This window comes from Salvelinus fontinalis, chromosome 8, assembly GCF_029448725.1.
Source record: "Salvelinus fontinalis isolate EN_2023a chromosome 8, ASM2944872v1, whole genome shotgun sequence".
NCBI classification, from domain to species: domain Eukaryota; kingdom Metazoa; phylum Chordata; class Actinopteri; order Salmoniformes; family Salmonidae; genus Salvelinus; species Salvelinus fontinalis.
The window spans coordinates 31,689,764-31,709,516 of record NC_074672.1 but is presented as its reverse complement, the minus strand read 5'-3'; the positions used below and the strand labels follow the sequence as shown (position 1 = coordinate 31,709,516).

At 46.7% G+C, this 19,753-nt stretch overlaps 1 protein-coding gene across 3 annotated transcripts in view; it reads left to right on the top strand.

Annotated features, from left to right (window-relative positions):
- Nucleotides 1–1,294: 1,294 nt before the first annotated feature.
- LOC129861470 (zinc finger and BTB domain-containing protein 46-like) overlaps nt 1,295–19,753 on the top strand; it is a 99,735-nt gene continuing 81,276 nt past the window's right edge. Inside the window, exons 1-2 of one of the 3 annotated variants that reach the window (XM_055932848.1) lie at nt 1,295–2,297; nt 2,555–3,425. In XM_055932848.1, the coding sequence (XP_055788823.1) occupies nt 2,109–2,297; nt 2,555–3,425 (1,060 nt within the window). In that variant the 5' untranslated portion in view covers nt 1,295–2,108. The remainder of the gene's footprint in view (nt 2,298–2,554; nt 3,426–19,753) is intronic. The other 2 variants (XM_055932849.1, XM_055932847.1) reach the window with 2 other exon arrangements.

Sequence of the window (19,753 nt, the reverse complement as noted above, 5' to 3'; positions counted from 1 at the left end):
GATATAGAAGACACACAGGATTGATGTGATCTTACAAGCCATCAGGTTGAGCACAGCTTTCTCAAACATGACCTGAAGTGTGCCGGCCCCGAGCAAATGCTGCTGTCACCTCGGCCAACCATGGCTGTCGTCTCCCTTAACAGCCAATGAGTGGTGACAGCCGCTGCGTTTCCAAAACAAATCAGGGCTGCGCATGGTAACACTACGCGTCCCGCCAATTCAGCACTCACCAAGACGAGAGCAAGAGCGTAAAACACTAATGCTCTGACTAATGTGTGTGTGTGTGTGTGTGTGTGTGTGTGTGTGTGTGTGTGTGTGTGTGTGTGTGTGTGTGTGTGTGTGTGTGTGTGTGTGTGTGTGTGTGTGTGTGTGTGTGTGTGTGTGTGTGTGTGTGTGTGTGTGTGTTGTGTTGGTATTTGTGTCTGCGAGTGCAGTTTACATAGCTGTTTTCTTTCAATTTGAAGCGTAATTTAACATGTCTCTGTAACCCCCCCACACACACACACACTCCCCCACCCCAGTCTCCAGCATGTTGTTGTGCGCGATTGGGTTATACTTCCTATAATGTAAACCACTTAACTTACCACCCAGCAAAATGTTTCTCTTGTGTTTTGAGGGGAGCCTTTGTCTCTTGTGTTTGTGTGTGTGCACGCGTGTGTGTGCGTGTGCATGTTGTGTGTGTGTGTTACTCTTCATTAACCAGTTTGCACTGTCTGTAAGTGCATCAGCATGGCAATGCACTCCTCTCCCTTTGTTCTCTTCAATCCTCTCTCTCCTCCTCCCCTTCCTCTCTCCTCTCTCTCCCTCCCTCTTTCTCTCTCCTCCTCTCTCTTCCTCCCTCCTCCTTTCTCTCTCTCCAGTGTGTGTTCCGTCTGTCTTTAACCTGTGAATAGTCAAAGGGAACACAGGGCTCTATCGACTTCTCATCTAATCCTTACCTATTGATTACCACCCTAGTAGGAAGGTCTTCCATACCCATAAAGAGGTATTTCCTAGTAACAAAGGGCATTAACTGAATGAAATGATATACAGCACATACACAGTAAAGCAGTTCCGCTTAGATCTCTGTTTTGTTGAAGAGTTGTGTGTAATCACTGTCGGTCAGTTACTGGGGTGATGGGGAGGAAAGAAGCCCCATGGTGGAACTAGTATAGCCTGTTCACCCCATAGAGAAACCAGGACTGGCGTGCTCACGCACACACACACACACACACACACACACACACACACACACACACACACACACACACACACACACACACACACACACACACACACACACACACACACACACACACACACACACACACACACACACTTTCCTTTACATTGCAACAGGATCTCTATGGAAGTGTTACCTTGGATACACCTACAGTATATGTGTGAATGTGTGGGTGAGTGATATGGTATTTTAAGGATTCAACAATACATGTCCAATGTGTTAATCAGTTGTCTGCTACACTCTCATATACTGAATGGTAGTGAGCCAGCCACATGGCCTCTGGTCTTTTTTAAACTAGTTTTTCTATTGATGTTGTTGTTTGTACATCAGGAGCGTTATTATAATATCCAGTATTTATCATGGTCCTCTGCTTAAGGGGAAGATACAGAACTAGTTTTAGGAGCGTTATTATAATATCCAGTATTTATCATGGTCCTCTGCTTAAGGGGAAGATACAGAACTAGTTTTAGGAGCGTTATTATAATATCCAGTATTTATCATGGTCCTCTGCTTAAGGGGAAGATACAGAACTAGTTTTAGGAGCGTTATTTTCGCTAGCTGATGTTTTTTGTGTGTGTTGCTTTGAATCGGGTATTTCGAGGCAATTCAGGGCATGTATTATGCTTTGTGATTATTAGTAATAATGATAAATTGGCCATCAGTATTGCTCATCTCATACTTCCAAGCTCTGTCAATGTGCTACTGTAACATGCTGGGAAACTGTACTGGATGGTGGACTGCTCATAACCTCCCTCATAACCTCCCTTCTTCCCATTCTCCCTCCCAGTCAGCTAACCCAATGAAAGATTAACACTAAACTTTCTCTCCCTCCTTCCCTCTCTCCCCCTCAGACTGTCCAGGAGAGGCTAACAGGTCAGCTAACCCAATGAACAGCAACAGGAAAGAGGACATGGAGATTTCGTCCCACTACCGGCAGCTCCTGCGGGAGCTCAACGAGCAGCGGCAGCATGGCATTCTGTGTGACGCCTGTGTCATTGTGGAGGGGAAGATCTTCAAGGCCCACAAGAACGTCCTCCTGGGATCTTCACGTTACTTCAAGACCCTCTACTGCCAGGTGGGTGGAGGGGAATATACCGGTCTGGGGAGAGGTTTGAGTCCGTTGGTGCTGGAGGACTGGACGTTGGCCTAAATCCCAGATCACATCTCAGTGCTGCTGTCCCATTTGCTTGCTCTATAGGGGCTTAATTCATGATTGGTTGATTGAAAAATGTATTATCCTCATTTAATTTAAAGCACTTTGGAGTTTGTGAAGAACACTTTGTACAGTAGGGAAAGAGTAAATCATTAATACCGTTATTATTCATCATTCAGGTGAAGAAAGGGGCGGAGACACATCACCAAACATCCGTCACTCACCTGGACATCGTCACAGCGACAGGCTTCAAAGCCATCCTGGACTTCATGTACTCTGCCCACCTGGCGCTGACCAGTAAAAACGTCATTGAGGTGATGTCAGCTGCCAGTTACTTACAGATGACCGACATCGTCCAGGCCTGCCACGGCTTCATCAAGGCCGCGCTGGACATCAGTATCCGCTCCGAGCTGGCCGACGAACTGGTCGACTTCGAGATGGGGGCTGTCGCGGCCGCTGGGATATGTGGGGGAGGTATAGGGGGAGGTGGGGGAGGTATAGGGGGAGAAAGAGGAGGAGGAGGGTTAGGAGGGGCGGCGTCAGAAGCCCTGGTGTCCATCATATCAGGAGGAAGCTCCTCGCCATGGCTGGAGAGGCGTACGAGTCCGGCCAACTCTTCTGGTGACTCAGCCATCGCCAGCTGCCATGAGGGTAGTGGCAGTACGTACGGTAAAGAGGACCAGGAGACACCCAAGAGCCATGAGAGCCAGGAAGACGGTGGCCACGACTCCCAGCACGCCTGGCCACACGACTACCGACCCGTCACTGTCAAAGAAGAACAAGTCTCACCCTCCTCCACTTCTCACCCCCGGGAGAGGCTCAGAGTGGGTGCAGGGGCACAGGGGGTGCAGGGGGGAGGAGGGTTGGGGGGAGGAGGTGACGGGGCATGGCAGCCCTCTGGGTCGGGGAGGAGGAAGAACAGGAAGAACAAGGACACAGTCAGACATATTACCCAGCAGACCGAGCTGGACAGAGACAGCAGGCCGGGCTCTCCGCTGCCCCCTGTGATGGGCGTGACTCGTTGGAGCTACAATGGACAGGACATCCCAGGTAGGAGACACTTACCCTGGGTTCCTGGGTACAGGACAAGGGAGGGCAGAATGTGCTATGCTTTGGTTGTATCTACGTAACACATATTTGATAACATGATTATCTTATATCATTTGGAAAGGTAAAAGCACATTTCCATATTTGGATAGTACATATGAATTGTCTTACATAACAAACCTCTTCCCTGTGTGTGTGTGTGTGTGTGTGTGTGTGTGTGTGTGTGTGTGTGTGTGTGTGTGTGTGTGTGTGTGTGTGTGTGTGTGTGTGTGTGTGTGTGTGTGTGTGTGTGTGTGTGCGTGCGTGCGTGCGTGTGTGTGTGTGGATAGGTAGATCATTAAGTGGTTATAAAGTGAGGGGAAGCTAATCCTGGGTGCATTAAGGGAGTTGGCTGTGAAATGGGCACACGCATGGTAGCAGCTAAAGAAAACAGGATAATTGCATTGACCCGAGTCTGCACACGGATTATCCATGCGTCCCCGCCATCTAGACTCCTCCCCCTCTCTCTGGGGTTTAGGGAAGGACCTCTCTGAAGAGGGCGTGAGGAAGGGGAGGGAGAGGGATGATGAGAGGGGGAGAGAGGAAGGAGGGAGAGTGGGGTGAGATGGAGAAGGGAGGGAGGGAGGGAGGGAGGGAGGGAGGGAGGGACGGGGGACTGATTCATATAGGCTTAATATTCGTTTACCTACTTAACTCTAAACTGTCTTGAAGTCTGGGACACATAATGATCTTTGGCACAACGGACAAGTAAAGCAAACTCGCACACACGCACGCACGCACACGCACCCACACACACACGTACAGACACACACACGCGCACACACACGCACACACACACACACACACACACACACACACACACACACACACACGCACACACACACGCACGCACGCACGCACGCACGCACACACGCACACACACACACACACACACACACACACACACACACACACACACACACACACACACACACACACACACACACACACACACACAGACACACACACACACACACACAGACACACAGTTTTGGTTGAACCAGAGTAGGTTTACAGGGTTGGCATTACCCAGGAAACGTTCTCTCAGCCTTGACTAAAGGTTACAGGAAATCTCTTGTTGCCGGTGATGTATTTTGGCAGAGTTTGGCACTAGTGCAGCCAAACACTGGCATTTACCTATCAGTGGTATTTTGCCTATCCCATTTTGTGAAAGGTTTTCAGTACAGTAGATCAGGCTGTCAGTAGCTGAATTGCTGTTTCCCCTGGCAGAGCTGTTCTTTAGGTTTGTGAGAGTACTGGTTTAGTTGAAATCTTGTGTGCAGTAATGGGGTGTTGTCTTTCAGGGGATTGAAAGTATTGGTATTGTGTCGTCTGACCATGGGGTTTTTGCAGTGTGGGTTTAGTGGGCGTATAATTGGTAGGATTGTGTGTTTGAGGATGGGGTTTGGGGTTGTTTGTTTGTGTGTGTGTGTGTGTGGGTGTGTGTGTGTGTGTGTGGGTGTGGGTGTGTCTGTTTGTGGAGACACGCTCCTGTCCCGTTGGTTTCTGTGACGTCTTCTGGTAAGGATAAGAGGGAGAAGGGCACCTCCACTCTGAGATTAGCTTAATTGCTTCATTCTTTATTGATGGAATAATGCTTAAACACTCTCTCCCCCTCTCTCTCTCTCTTTCTCTCTCCCTCTCTCTGTCTGTGTGTCTGTCTGTCTCTCTTTCCCCTCCTCCTTTTTAATAATGCATCTCCGTAGACACTAGCTCTTCCCCAGGCTGAGCTGTTTTAAGATGCCTCCTCTGAGTGGATGTTTGAGTGGAATAGAAATGCCCTCAGACACATAGAGTTAAAACTATATTTTGGCATTTGCTTCATTAGTCCATTGTTGATACAGTCCCGAAATGTTTTGCATGTCAGCAATCAAGTTTTCAAGATGTATAATTTTCGAAATACAGAAATCTGGCCCATATTATGCAAAACGCATCTGTATTTTGAAAGTTACATGTCCTGAAAACTTGATTGGTGACATGCAAAACATTTTGGGACTATATCAACAATACACTACTGGTGCCTCCAAACAGTACTGACAGTGCCTTGACATGGGAATATATATGTTTTAGCTATGTAGTAACTATGCTATGTAGTAACTATGCTATGCAGTAACTATGCTATGTAGTAACTATGCTATGCAGTAACTATGCTATGTAGTAACTATGCTATGCAGTAATTATGCTATGCAGTAACATAACTATGCATAACAGTTACATAACTATGCTATGCAGTAACTATGCTATGTAGTAACTATGCTATGTAGTAACTATGCCATGCAGTAACTATGCTATGCAGTAACTATGCTATGCGGTAACTATGCTATGCAGTAACTATGCTATGCAGTAACTATGCTATGCAGTAACATAACTATGCATAACAGTTACATAACTATGCCATGCAGTAACTATGCTATGCAGTAACTATGCTATGCAGTAACTATGCTATGCAGTAATTATGCTATGCAGTAACATAACTATGCGTAACAGTTACATAACTATGCTATGTAGTAACTATGCTAAGAAGTAACTATGCTATGCAGTAACTGTGCTATGCAGTAACTATGCTATGCAGTAACTATGCTAAGAAGTAACTATGCTATGCAGTAACTATGCTATGCAGTAACTATGCTATGTAGTAACTATGCTATGCAGTAACTATGCTATGCAGTAACTATGCTATGTAGTAACTATGCTAAGAAGTAACTATGCTATGCAGTAACTATGCTATGTAGTAACTATGCTAAGAAGTAACTATGCTATGCAGTAACTATGCTATGTAGTAACTATGCTATGCAGTAACTATGCTATGCAGTAACTATGCTATGCAGTAACTATGCTATGCAGTAACTATGCTATGCAGTAACTATGTTATGTAGTAACTATGCTATATAGTAACTATGCTATGCAGTAACTATGCTATGCAGTAACTATGCTATGCAGTAACTATGCTATGCAGTAACTATGCTATGCAGTAACTATGCTATGCAGTAACTATGCTATGCATAACAGTTACATAACTATGCTATTCAGTAACTATGCTATCCGGTAACCATGCTATGCGGTAACTATGCTATGCGGTAACTATGCTATGCAGTAACTATGCTATGCAGTAACTATGCTATGCAATAACTATCCTATGCAGTAACTATGCTATGCAGTAACTATGCTATGCAGTAACATAACTATGCACAACAGTTACATAACTATGCTATGCAGTAACATAACTATGCACAACAGTTACATAACTATGCTATGCAGTAACTATGCTATGCAGTAACTATGCTATGCAGTAACTATGCTATGCAATAACTATCCTATGCAGTAACTATGCTATGCAGTAACTATGCTATGCAGTAACTATGCTATGCAGTAACATAACTATGCACAACAGTTACATAACTATGCAATGCAGTAACTATGCTATGTAGTAACTATGCTAAGAAGTAACTATGCTATGCAGTAACTATGCTATGTAGTAACTATGCTATGCAGTAACTATGCTATGCAGTAACTATGTTATGTGGTAACTATGCTATATAGTAACTATGCTATGCGGTAACTATGATATGCGGTAACTATGCTATGCAGTAACTATGCTATGCAGTAACTATGCTATGCGGTAACTATGATATGCGGTAACTATGCTATGCAGTAACTATGCTATGCAGTAACTGTGCTATGCAGTAACTATGCTATGCAGTAACTATGCTATGTAGTAACTATGCTAAGAAGTACCTATGCTAAGAAGTAACTATGCTATGCAGTAACTATGCTATGCAGTAACTATGCTATGTAGTAACTATGCTAAGAAGTAACTATGCTATGCAGTAACTATGCTATGTAGTAACTATGCTATGCAGTAACTATGCCATGCAGTAACTATGCTATGCAGTAACTATGCTTTGCAGTAACTATGCTATGCAGTAACTATGTTATGTAGTAACTATGCTATATAGTAACTATGCTATGCAGTAACTATGCTATGCAGTAACTATGCTATGCAGTAACTATGCTATGCAGTAACTATGCTATGCAGTAACTATACTATGCAGTAACTATGCTATGCAGTAACTATGCTATGCAGTAACATAACTATGCATAACAGTTACATAACTATGCTATTCAGTAACTATGCTATGCAGTAACTATGCTATGCAGTAACTGTGCTATGCAGTAACTATGCTATGCAGTAACTATGCTATGTAGTAACTATGCTAAGAAGTAACTATGCTATGCAGTAACTATGCTATGTAGTAACTATGCTAAGAAGTAACTATACTATGTAGTAACTAAGCAATGCAGTAACTATACTATGTAGTAACTATGCTATGCAGTAACTATGCTATGCAGTAACTATGAAATCAACATGTGAAGCATAGTTATTAGGCAATTGCTCTTTGCATGGCAATTACACGTTTTCATTTCCCTGCTGTAAAGCAGTATATCAGAAGATATATTGGTATCGGTAGGTTTTCTCCACCAAAAAATGGAATCGTTATCGGACCCCTATTGCAAACATCTACCGTGAGCTTGATATCATTATTGATGCCAGTGAGCGGTGAATGGACTTATGTGTGTGTGTGTGCGTGCCCATGTGTGTGTGCACATGTGTGTGTGCGCATGTGTGTGTGCGCATTTGTGTGCATCTGTAGTGTGCATTTGTTTTAATACATATTTCATTATATTATAAAGCATGGATTTGTTAGGTTTTTGTTTTCTACAGGAAACAGTGTAAGATCATTATGATTCAAATAGGGTGTGTACTTGTATGACAACAATACACTTGTGTTCCATGGAATGTATTTCTTTCTTTATTTAATACATCTATTTGATAGGGACAGTATTTAGGACTAAAATCTATAAATACTTCGTACAATTCTGTTTTGTAATTCAGTACAAAATAACACCTTGTATTTGTTCATGTGAACACAGCGAGGTAATTGCTCTCTCTTCCTGTTAGCACTATTACTGTGGGCTGCACAGTTGCTGTTTGGCCTAATAAAAAAACAACTTGTGAGTTTTGAGGGGTTTTTCCGCCTGTGAAAACCCCATATTGTGACCTTTTGGGTTGGCTAGGGGGATTTTTGGAGATTGGGAGATGGACAGCGTGACATGTACACACACACGCACGCACGCACGCACGCACGCACGCACGCACGCACGCACGCACACACACACACACACACACACACACACACACACACACACACACACACACACACACACACACACACACACACACACACACACACACACACACAGTGGTGGAAAAAGTGCCCAATTGTCATACTTGAGTAAAGGTAAAGACACCTTAATAGAAAATGACTCAAGTAAAAGTGAAATTCACACAGGAAAATATTACTTGAGTAAAAGTCTAACAGTATTTGGTTTGAAATACACTGAAGTATCAAAATTTAAATGTAATTGCTAAATTATACTTAAGTATAAAACATTTAAAGTAAAATAATAAATCATTTCAAATTCCTTATATTAAGCAAACCAGACGGCACCATTTCAAATTGTTTTAAATATTTACAGATAGCCAGGGGTTATCTCAAACACTCAGACATCATTTACAAACGCAGCATGTGTTCAGTGAGCCAGATCAGAGGCAGTAGGGATGACCAGGGTTGTTCTCTTGATAAATGTGTGAATTGGACCATTTTCCTGTTCTGCTAAGCACTCAAAATGTAACAAGTACTTTTGGGTGTCAAGGAAAATGTATGGAGTAAAAAGTACATTATTTTCTTTTGGAATGTAGTGAAGTAAAAGTAAAAGTAGTCAAACATATAAATAGTAAAGTAAAGTACAGATACCCCCAAAACTTCTTAAGTAGTACTTTAAAGTATTTTTACTTAATTACTTTACACCACTGCGCGCGGACACACACACACACACACACACACACACACACACACACACACACACACACACACACACACACACACACACACACACACACACACACACACACACACACACACACACACACACACACACACACACACACACACACACTTAGATCATCTGATCATGCGGGTTGTTATTTCGTTCCCTCCAGCCCTAAATCATGGATTACATATACAATGTTTGAGGAAGGTGTGAAATCCCACCTCTTTATCTGATCTGAACTTCCTCTCTCTGCTCTCTGCTGATGTTTCACAATCTACCCCACAGCTACAACCACACACACAGGCATACACACAGTACACACACACAGGCATACACACAGTACACACACACAGGCATACACACAGTACACACACACAGGCATACACACAGTACACACACACAGGCATACACACAGTACACACACACAGGCATACACACAGTACACACACACAGGCATACACACAGTACACACACAGGCATACACACAGTACACACACACAGGCACACACGTACACACACAGGCACACACGTATAAACACATAGGAATACACACGTACACACACACAGGCAGACACACAGTACACACACACACAGGCACACACAGGCACACACGTACACACACACAGGCATACACACAGTACACACACACAGGCACACACAGGCACACATGTACACACACACAGGCACACACAGGCACACACGTACACACACACAGGCACACACGTACACACACACAGACACACACAGGCACACACGTACACACACACAGGCATACACACAGTACACACACACAGGCACACACAGGCACACATGTACACACACACAGGCACACACAGGCACACACGTACACACACACAGGCACACACGTACACACACACAGACACACACAGTACACACACACGTACACACACACACACACTTGTTTTGAGTCATAAGCTGTTTAAAGGCCCTTCCATATATTGTATAAACAAAGTATTTATTCAAGATGAGGTCAGGGTCTTAATTCTGCCTGTATGCAGATTATATGTTGCTCGTATAGATGTGTTATTAGACTAGGCCTAGTGTGTTGGTTACCTTGGAAACCATGCTAGGAGATCATTTTCATTACATACAATCACTTTATTTTTGTTAGCCGAGTACCAGACAGGCATTCTGCTTTTCGGGTTGTTTTAGTTGTGTGTGTTTGGGCCTGTCTGACTTTATACCCTCATCCCTCTGTCAAGTGTGTTTGGGCCTGTCTGACTTTATACCCTCATCCCTCTGACAAGTGTGTTTGGGCCTGTCTGACTTTATACCCTCATCCCTCTGACAAGTGTGTTTGGGCCTGTCTGACTTTATACCCTCATCCCTCTGACAAGTGTGTTTGGGCCTGTCTGACTTTATACCCTCATCCCTCTGACAAGTGTGTTTGGGCCTGTCTGACTTTATACCCTCATCCCTCTGACAAGTGTGTTTGGGCCTGTCTGACTTTATACCCTCATCCCTTTGACAAGTGTGTCTGGGCCTGTCTGACTTTATACCCTCATCCCTCTGACAAGTGTGTCTGGGCCTGTCTGACTTTATACCGTCATCCCTCTGACAAGTGTGTCTGGGCCTGTCTGACTTTATACCCTCATCCCTCTGACAAGTGTGTTTGGGCCTGTCTGACTTTATACCCTCATCCCTCTGACAAGTGTGTCTGGGCCTGTCTGACTTTATACCCTCATCCCTCTGACAAGTGTGTTTGGGCCTGTCTGACTTTATACCCTCATCCCTCTGACAAGTGTGTTTGGGCCTGGCTGACTTTATACCCTCATCCCTCTGACAAGTGTGTTTGGGCCTGTCTGGCTTTATACCCTCATCCCTCTGACAAGTGTGTTTGGGCCTGTATGACTTTATTCCCTCATCCCTCTGACAAGTGTGTTTGGGCCTGTCTGACTTTATACCGTCATCCCTCTGACAAGTGTGTTTGGGCCTGTCTGACTTTATACCCTCATCCCTCTGACAAGTGTGTTTGGGCCTGTCTGACTTTATACCCTCATCCCTCTGACAAGTGTGTTTGGGCCTGTCTGGCTTTATACCCTCATCCCTCTGACAAGTGTGTTTGGGCCTGTATGACTTTATTCCCTCATCCCTCTGACAAGTGTGTTTGGGCCTGTCTGACTTTATACCATCATCCCTCTGACAAGTGTGTCTGGGCCTGTCTGACTTTATACCCTCATCCCTCTGACAAGTGTGTTTGGGCCTGTCTGACTTTATACCCTCATCCCTCTGACAAGTGTGTTTGGGCCTGTCTGACTTTATACCCTCATCCCTCTGACAAGTGTGTTTGGGCCTGTCTGGCTTTATACCCTCATCCCTCTGACAAGTGTGTTTGGGCCTGTCTGGCTTTATACCCTCATCCCTCTGACAAGTGTGTTTGGGCCTGTCTGACTTTATACCCTCATCCCTCTGACAAGTGTGTTTGGGCCTGTATGACTTTATACCCTCATCCCTCTGACAAGTGTGTTTGGGCCTGTCTGACTTTATACCCTCATCCCTCTGACAATTCTCTGGGGGCCTTCCAAACTCACCTGTGGTAGCCAGATTGGCTTCCCCAAAACAGCCCGCACTCCTTCACTTCCTCATCAACGTTTTATCTTGTTCTCCCTTCCTTCTTCCCAAGTCTCCACAGTCTAAAGGTGAACGTCTGAAATAATGAATCAGCTCTCCTTTCATCCCCTTCCGCTCCGTACTCCAGTTAAAACTCTCCCCATAGTATTTGCACTTCATTAAACTTGAAATAGGTTTAATATTTAAAACATTGTGAACAGATTTCAACCCCCTCACCCCTCTCGCACCTCTCTGCTTTTCTCTTCGTCCTCTTTTTCACAGTTTAATAATCTACTTTAATATTTCTCTTCTTCCACCTAATTCACTCCCTCTCCAATAAAAACCAAAATAGATGTCATATTTCTTCATTTTGAACCCCTCTCTTCACAACTCAGTGCTTGACAAGTACTCTGTTATGCCTGGTGTTGAAGTGTCTCTCTCTTCCTGTCTTTTCCTCTCTGCCTCTCTCTTTTCCTCTCTGTCTCTCTCTTTTCCTCTCTGTCTCTCTCTTTTCCTCTCTGTCTCTCTCTTTTCCTCTCTGCCTCTCTTTTCCTCTCTTCCTGTCTTTTCCTCTCTGTCTCTCTCTTTTCCTCTCTGCCTCTCTTTTCCTCTCTGTCTCTCTCTTTTCCTCTCTGCCTCTCTCTTTTCCTCTCTGTCTCTCTCTTTTCCTCTCTGTCTCTCTCTTTTCCTCTCTGCCTCTCTCTTTTCCTCTCTGTCTCTCTCTTTTCCTCTCTGCCTCTCTCTTTTCCTCTCTGTCTCTCTCTTTTCCTCTCTGCCTCTCTCTTTTCCTCTATGTCTCTCTCTTTTCCTCTCTGTCTCTCTCTTTTCCTCTCTGCCTCTCTCTTTTCCTCTCTGCCTCTCTCTTTTCCTCTCTGCCTCTCTTTTCCTCTCTGCCTCTCTCTTTTCCTCTCTGCCTCTCTCTTTTCCTCTCTGTCTCTCTCTTTTCCTCTCTGTCTCTCTCTTTTCCTCTCTGCCTCTCTCTTTTCCTCTCTGCCTCTCTCTTTTCCTCTCTGCCTCTCTCTTTTCCTCTCTGCCTCTCTCTTTTCCTCTCTGTCTCTCTCTTTTCCTCTCTGTCTCTCTCTTTTCCTCTCTGCCTCTCTATTTTCCTATCTGCCTCTCTCTTTTCCTCTCTGCCTCTCTCTTTTCCTCTCTGCCTCTCTCTTTTCCTCTCTGCCTCTCTCTTTTCCTCTCTGTCTATCTCTTTTCCTCTCTGCCTCTCTCTTTTCCTCTCTGCCTCTCTTTTCCTCTCTGCCTCTCTCTTTTCCTCTCTGCCTCTCTCTTTTCCTCTCTGTCTCTCTCTTTTCCTCTCTGCCTCTCTCTTTTCCTCTCTGCCTCTCTTTTCCTCTCTGCCTCTCTCTTTTCCTCTCTGCCTCTCTCTTTTCCTCTCTGTCTCTCTCTTTTCCTCTCTGTCTCTCTCTTTTCCTCTCTGTCTCTCTCTTATCCTCTCTGCCTCTCTCTTTTCCTCTCTGCCTCTCTCTTTTCCTCTCTGCCTCTCTCTTTTCCTCTCTGCCTCTCTCTTTTCCTCTCTGCCTCTCTCTTTTCCTCTCTGCCTCTCTCTTTTCCTCTCTGTCTCTCTCTTTTCCTCTCTGTCTCTCTCTTTTCCTCTCTGTCTCTCTCTTATCCTCTCTGCCTCTCTTTTCCTCTCTGCCTCTCTCTTTTCCTATCTGCCTCTCTCTTTTCCTCTCTGCCTCTCTCTTTTCCTCTCTGCCTCTCTCTTTTCCTCTCTGTCTCTCTCTTTTCCTCTCTGCCTCTCTCTTTTCCTCTCTGCCTCTCTTTTCCTCTCTGCCTCTCTCTTTTCCTCTCTGCCTCTCTCTTTTCCTCTCTGCCTCTCTCTTTTCCTCTCTGCCTCTCTCTTTTCCTCTCTGCCTCTCTGCCTCTCTTTTCCTCTCTGCCTCTCTTTTCCTCTCTGCCGCTCTCTTTTCCTCTCTGCCGCTCTTTTCCTCTCTGCCTCTCTTTTCCTCTCTGTCTCTCTCTTTTCCTCTCTGCCTCTCTTTTCCTCTCTGCCTCTCTTTTCCTCTCTGCCTCTCTCTTTTCCTCTCTGCCTCTCTCTTTTCCTTTCTGTCTCTCTCTTTTCTTCTGTCTCTCTCTTTTCCTCTCTGCCTCTCTCTTTTCCTCTCTGCCACTCTTTTCCTCTCTGCCACTCTTTTCCTCTCTGTCTCTCTCTTTTCCTCTCTGCCTCTCTCTTTTCCTCTCTGCCTCTCTCTTTTCCTCTCTGCCTCTCTCTTTTCCTCTCTGCCTCTCTCTGTTCCTCTCTGTCTCTCTCTTTTCCTCTCTGCCTCTCTCTTTTCCTCTCTGCCACTCTTTTCCTCTCTGCCACTCTTTTCCTCTCTGCCTCTCTCTTTTCCTCTCTGCCTCTCTCTTTTCCTCTCTGCCTCTCTCTTTTCCTCTCTGCCTCTCTCTTTTCCTCTCTGTCTCTCTCTTTTCCTCTCTGCCTCTCTCTTTTCCTCTCTGCCACTCTTTTCCTCTCTGCCACTCTTTTCCTCTCTGCCTCTCTCTTTTCTTCTCTGCCTCTCTCTTTTCCTCTCTGCCTCTCTCTTTTCCTCTCTGCCTCTCTCTGTTCCTCTCTGTCTCTCTCTTTTCCTCTCTGCCTCTCTCTTTTCCTCTCTGCCACTCTTTTCCTCTCTGTCTCTCTCTTTTCCTCTCTGTCTCTCTCTTTTCCTCTCTGCCTCTCTCTTTTCCTCTCTGCCTCTCTCTTTTCCTCTCTGCCTCTCTCTTTTCCTCTCTGCCTCTCTCTTTTCCTCTCTGCCTCTCTCTTTTCCTCTCTGCCTCTCTCTTTTCCTCTCTGTCTCTCTCTTTTCCTCTCTGCCTCTTTTTTCCTCTCTGCCTCTCTCTTTTCCTCTCTGTCTCTCTCTTTTCCTCTCTGTCTCTCTCTTTTCCTCTCTGCCTCTTTTTTCCTCTCTGCCTCTCTCTTTTCCTTTCTGTCTCTCTCTTCTCCTCTCAGTGTCAGTTTTTTCTCCCCTAATCTCTCTCCTCTCCACCCTGTTGACTTTTTGTGCCCCTGTCACCCCACCTCCCTTCATTTCCCCCTCTCCCTCCCTCCATTCACCCCCTCCACTTCCTCCCTATACCTCAGATTTGTGTTGGCACTGAATGGGGCTGAGTGGTTATGTGTCATGTTGGTAGTCGTGACGGAAGACTGTTGTACTGTTCTTTCCCCTCCATTCTCTCTCTCTATCTCACTCACTCTCTCTCTTCTGACTCCTGTCTCTCTCTTTCGGTAGCCCACTGTTCTATTATCACCGTGGTAACCACTACTTCTCACCGCCCACCCTTCATATTTTGTTCTATGACCTCACCTCCTGTTGGACATTATGGACCGTACACCAGCTGAAACCCCCTACACCTACTCCACACACACACACACACACACACACACACACACACACACACACACACACACACACACACACACACACACACACACACACACACACACACACACACACACACACACACACACACGTACACAACACACACACACTCCAATACGCTTTGCACTCTTATTTATTTGATCATGTTTGTTATCATCTATAAAGCAGAAATCTGGTCCCCCTCCACCCTGTCCTCTCTTCCCTTTCTCTCCCTTCCTCTGTTCCCCTCCCTCTCCATGTGTATCACATAGTGACACCTGATCTATTTATAACCCTCTGGCTCCATACAATCCCGGTGGACAGGAAGACACCTCCTCCCTGGGCCTGACCATTACTTTTTCCAAAACGTCAGCACCCCCCACCTCTCAACAGACTGCCAATGGAACACAACTGAGAGGGAGGAAGGTGGAGGAGAGGGGAGAGGAGAGCATTATGGGAGGGTGGAAGAGAGAAGAGAGAGAGAGTTGGGGGGGTTAAAGATGATCCACCTCACCCTGCACCTGGGCTGGACCTGTAATCCCCAGATAACCGCAGCCCACACACAAACACACACACAGACACACACGTGCACATGCACACACACACATTCCATGCACATTGATCGCTGAGATCTAAAGAGTTACCCAGAAGGCCTCCTGACAGGATGTCCTGTTGGCACAGGGGGCTGCTGTGGTTGAACATTTACAGTATCACAAACACACACATGCATATAGAGAGAAGATTGCCTGATTTAGTCAAATGGATGTGTGTTGAGAAGGAACCAGTCGAGGGGAAGGACAGTGGTGTGGAGTAGAGTGTGTGGGTGTGTTTTTATGTGTGTCTGTATTTGTCTATGTGTGTCTGAATGTGGCTTTTAAGTGCTATGTGGTGAAATGGTTTATCTTCTGTTGTCGAAAGCTCCCTCCCCTCTTTCCCTCCCTCCCTCTCTCAGTGGGGGAAACTATAACAAACAAGACCCAACCATCTCATTGGTCCCAAGAGAGAAAGAGAGAGGAGAAGCCCTCAAAAACTAAATCCTTCTCTCTCCTTTTCTCTCTCTCCTTTTCTCTCTCCTTCTCTCTCCTTCTCTCTCTCCTTCTCTCTCTCTTCTCTCTCCCTCCTTTCTCCTTCTCTCTCTCCTTCTCTCTCCTTCTCTCTCTCCTCTCTCTCCTTCTCTCTCTCCTTCTCTCTCTCTTCTCTCTCCCTCCTTTCTCCTTCTCTCTCTCAATTCAATTCAATTCAATTCAAGGGGCTTTATTGGCATGGGAAACATGTGTTAACATTGCCAAAGCAAATGAGGTAGACAATACACAAAAGTGAAACAAACAAAACGAATTAACAGTAAACATTACACATACAGAAGTTTCAAAACAATAAAGACATTACGAGTGTCATATTAAATATATAGTGTTGTAACAATGTACAAATGGTTAAAGCACACAAGTTAAAATAAGTAAGCATAAATATGGGTTGTATTTACAATGGTGTTTGTTTTTCACTGGTTGCCCTTTTCTTTCTTCTCCTTCTCTCTCTCCTTCTCTCTCCTTCTCTCTCTCCTCTCTCCTTCTCTCTCTCCTTCTCTCTCTCCTTCTCTCTCTCTTCTCTCTCCCTCCTTTCTCCTTCTCTCTCTCCTCTTTCCTTCTCTCTCTCCTCTCTCCTTCTCTCTCTCCTTCTCTCTCTCGCTCTTCTCTCTCCCTCCTTTCTCCTTCTCTCTCTCTCTCCTCTCTCTCCTCTCTCTCCTTCTCTCTCTCCTCTCTCCTCTCTCTCCCTCTCTCTTTCCTCTCTCTCCTCTCTCATTCCTTTTTTCCTTCTGTTTATTTTAGAGGCTTGTTCTCTTCTATTTACTGTACTGAGCCCCCCCCCCCACGCCTCACACACACTCCTTTACCGGTCTGGCCGGTATGGTGTGTGTGTGTGTGTGGGGGGGGGGGGGGGGGGGGGGGGGGGTGTATTTGTACAAATGTAGGCCCTAACAGGATGTGCAGGTCTGCTGGCTTGTGGGTGTGTCAGCTTGGCCCAGTCACAACACACACACACACACACACACACACACACACACACACACACACACACACACACACACACACACACACAGTTGTGGGAGGGCTCCTGCTTCATCCTTCCAACCCCCGTTCCTCCCCCCTCTCTCACCCGTTCCACGCCTCCATCCTTCAACACTTCCCTCCCTTGCTCACCCCCTCTCTGTCCTTCCCTTGTGACAACAGCCTCCTCCCTTCTTTTAAATAAGACAAATATGTGTTATTAAATGTAACCTTTATTTAACTAGGCAAGTCAGTTAAGAACAATTTCTTATTTAAGTCGTTCTGGATAAGAGCGTCTGCTAAATGACTTAAATGTAAATGTAAATGTACAATGACGGCCTACCCCGGCCAAACCCGGATGACATTGGGAAGATGTTGCGCGCCCTATGGGACTCCCAATCACGTCCGGATGTGATACAACCTGAACCCAAACAAGGGACTGTAGTGATGCCTCTTGCATTGAGATGCAGTGGGGAGCCCAGGACTGAAGACTTGGCCAATGACAATGAGAACAAATGATGTGTTTTTGTGTTGAGTGTTTTGACGTGGGGTGGTGGTTGGGGCTATGTGTGTGTTGTGTGTTGTGTTGTGTGTGTGTTGTGTGTGTGTTAGGCTGGCTGTTTTATTTTTTGTTGCCTCCCCAGTGTAGTAGTTAGACTGTTTGGCTGTTTGGCCTTACCCAAGTTCCCCTGAACTCCAACGCATCTCAAGGTTTTGTGTGTGTGTGTGTGTGTGTGTGTGTGTGTGTGTGTGTGTGTGTGTGTGTGTGTGTGTGTGTGTGTGTGTGTGTGTGTGTGTGTGTGTGTGTGTGTGTGTGGTGTGTGTGTGTGGTGTGTGTGTGTGTGTGTGTGGTGTGTGTGTGTGTTGATTAGGTGGAGGGGAGACAGGGGAGATATGAAAGCAGAGGGAAGTGATAGTATGGTACACCTACACCCCATTTCTCCCCATCTCTCCCCATCTCTCCCCCTTCACCTCCCTCTCACCCCCTCTCTCCCCCTTCACCTCCCTCCCTCCCCATCTCTCCCCATCTCTCCCCCTTTACCTCCCTCTCTCCCCCTCTCTCCCCCTTCACCTCCCTCTCTCCCCATCTCTCCCCGTCTCTCCCCTTCACCTCCATCTCTCCCCCTCTCTCCCCCTTCATCTCCCTCTCTCCCCATCTCTCCCCCTCTCTCCCCTTCACCTCCCTCTCTCCCCATCTCTCCCCATCTCTCCCCCTTCACCTCCCTCTCTCCCCATCTCTCCCCGTCTCTCCCCCTTATTCTCCCTCTCTCCCCATCTCTCCCCTTCACCTCCCTCTCTCCCCATCTCTCCCCCTCTCTCCCCTTCACCTCCCTCTCTCCCCATCTCTCCCCGTCTCTCCCCTTCACCTCCCATCTCTCCCCGTCTCTCCCCCTTCACCTCCCATTTCTCCCCCTTCACCTCCCTCTCTCCCCCTCTCTCCCCCTTCACCTCTCTCTCCCCCTTCACCTCCCTCTCTACCCATCTCTCCCCCTTCAACTCCCCCTCTCCCCATCTCTCCCCGTCTCTCCCCCTCTCTCACCCTTCACCTCCCTTTCTCCCCATCTCTCCTCTCTCTCCCCCTCACCTCCCTCTCTCCCCATCTCTCCCCCTTCACCTCCCTCTCTCCCCATCTCTCCCCCTTCACCTCCCATCTCTCCTCCTTCATCTCCCTCTCTCCCCATCTCTCCCCGTCTCTCCTCCTTCACCTCCCTCTCTCCCCCTCTCTCCCCCTTCACCTCCCTCTCTCCCCATATCTCCACGTCTCTCCCCCTTCACCTCCCTCTCTCCCCATCTCTCCCCTTCACCTCCCATCTCTCCCCGTCTCTCTATCCATCTCTCCCCCTCTCTCCCCCTTCACCTCCCTCTCTCCCCATCTCTCCCCCTTCACCTCCCTCACTCCCCCTTCACCTCCCTCTCTCCCCGTCTCTCCCCATTCACCTCCCCTCCCCCCTTCTCTCCCCCTTCACCTCCCCCTCTCTCCATCTTCACCTCCCTCTCTCCCCCTTCACCTCCCTCTCTCCCCATCTCTCCCCCTTCACTTCCCTATCTCCCCCTTCACCTCCCTCTCTCCCCCTTCACCTCCCTCTCTCCCCCTCTCTCCCCCTTCACCTCCCTCTCTCTCCCTCTTCACCTCCCTCTCTCCCCATCTCTCCTCCTTCACCTCCCCCTCTCCCCCTCTCTCCCCCTTCACCTCCCCCTCTCCCCGTCTCTCCCCTTCACCTCCATCTCTCGCCCTCTCTCCCCCTCATCCATTTCCCCCCTCATTCCTCTCCCCCCTCACCCCCCTCTCTCCCCCGTCATCCCTCTCACCCTTCATCCCTCTCTTCCACCTCACCCCTCTCCCCCGGTCCTGGTAAGTGGAGTCAGTGTATGTAGGGGTTAGAGATTCCTGTCTGGCACACACACAAACACGGGATCTGCCCGCTCTACATTCCTG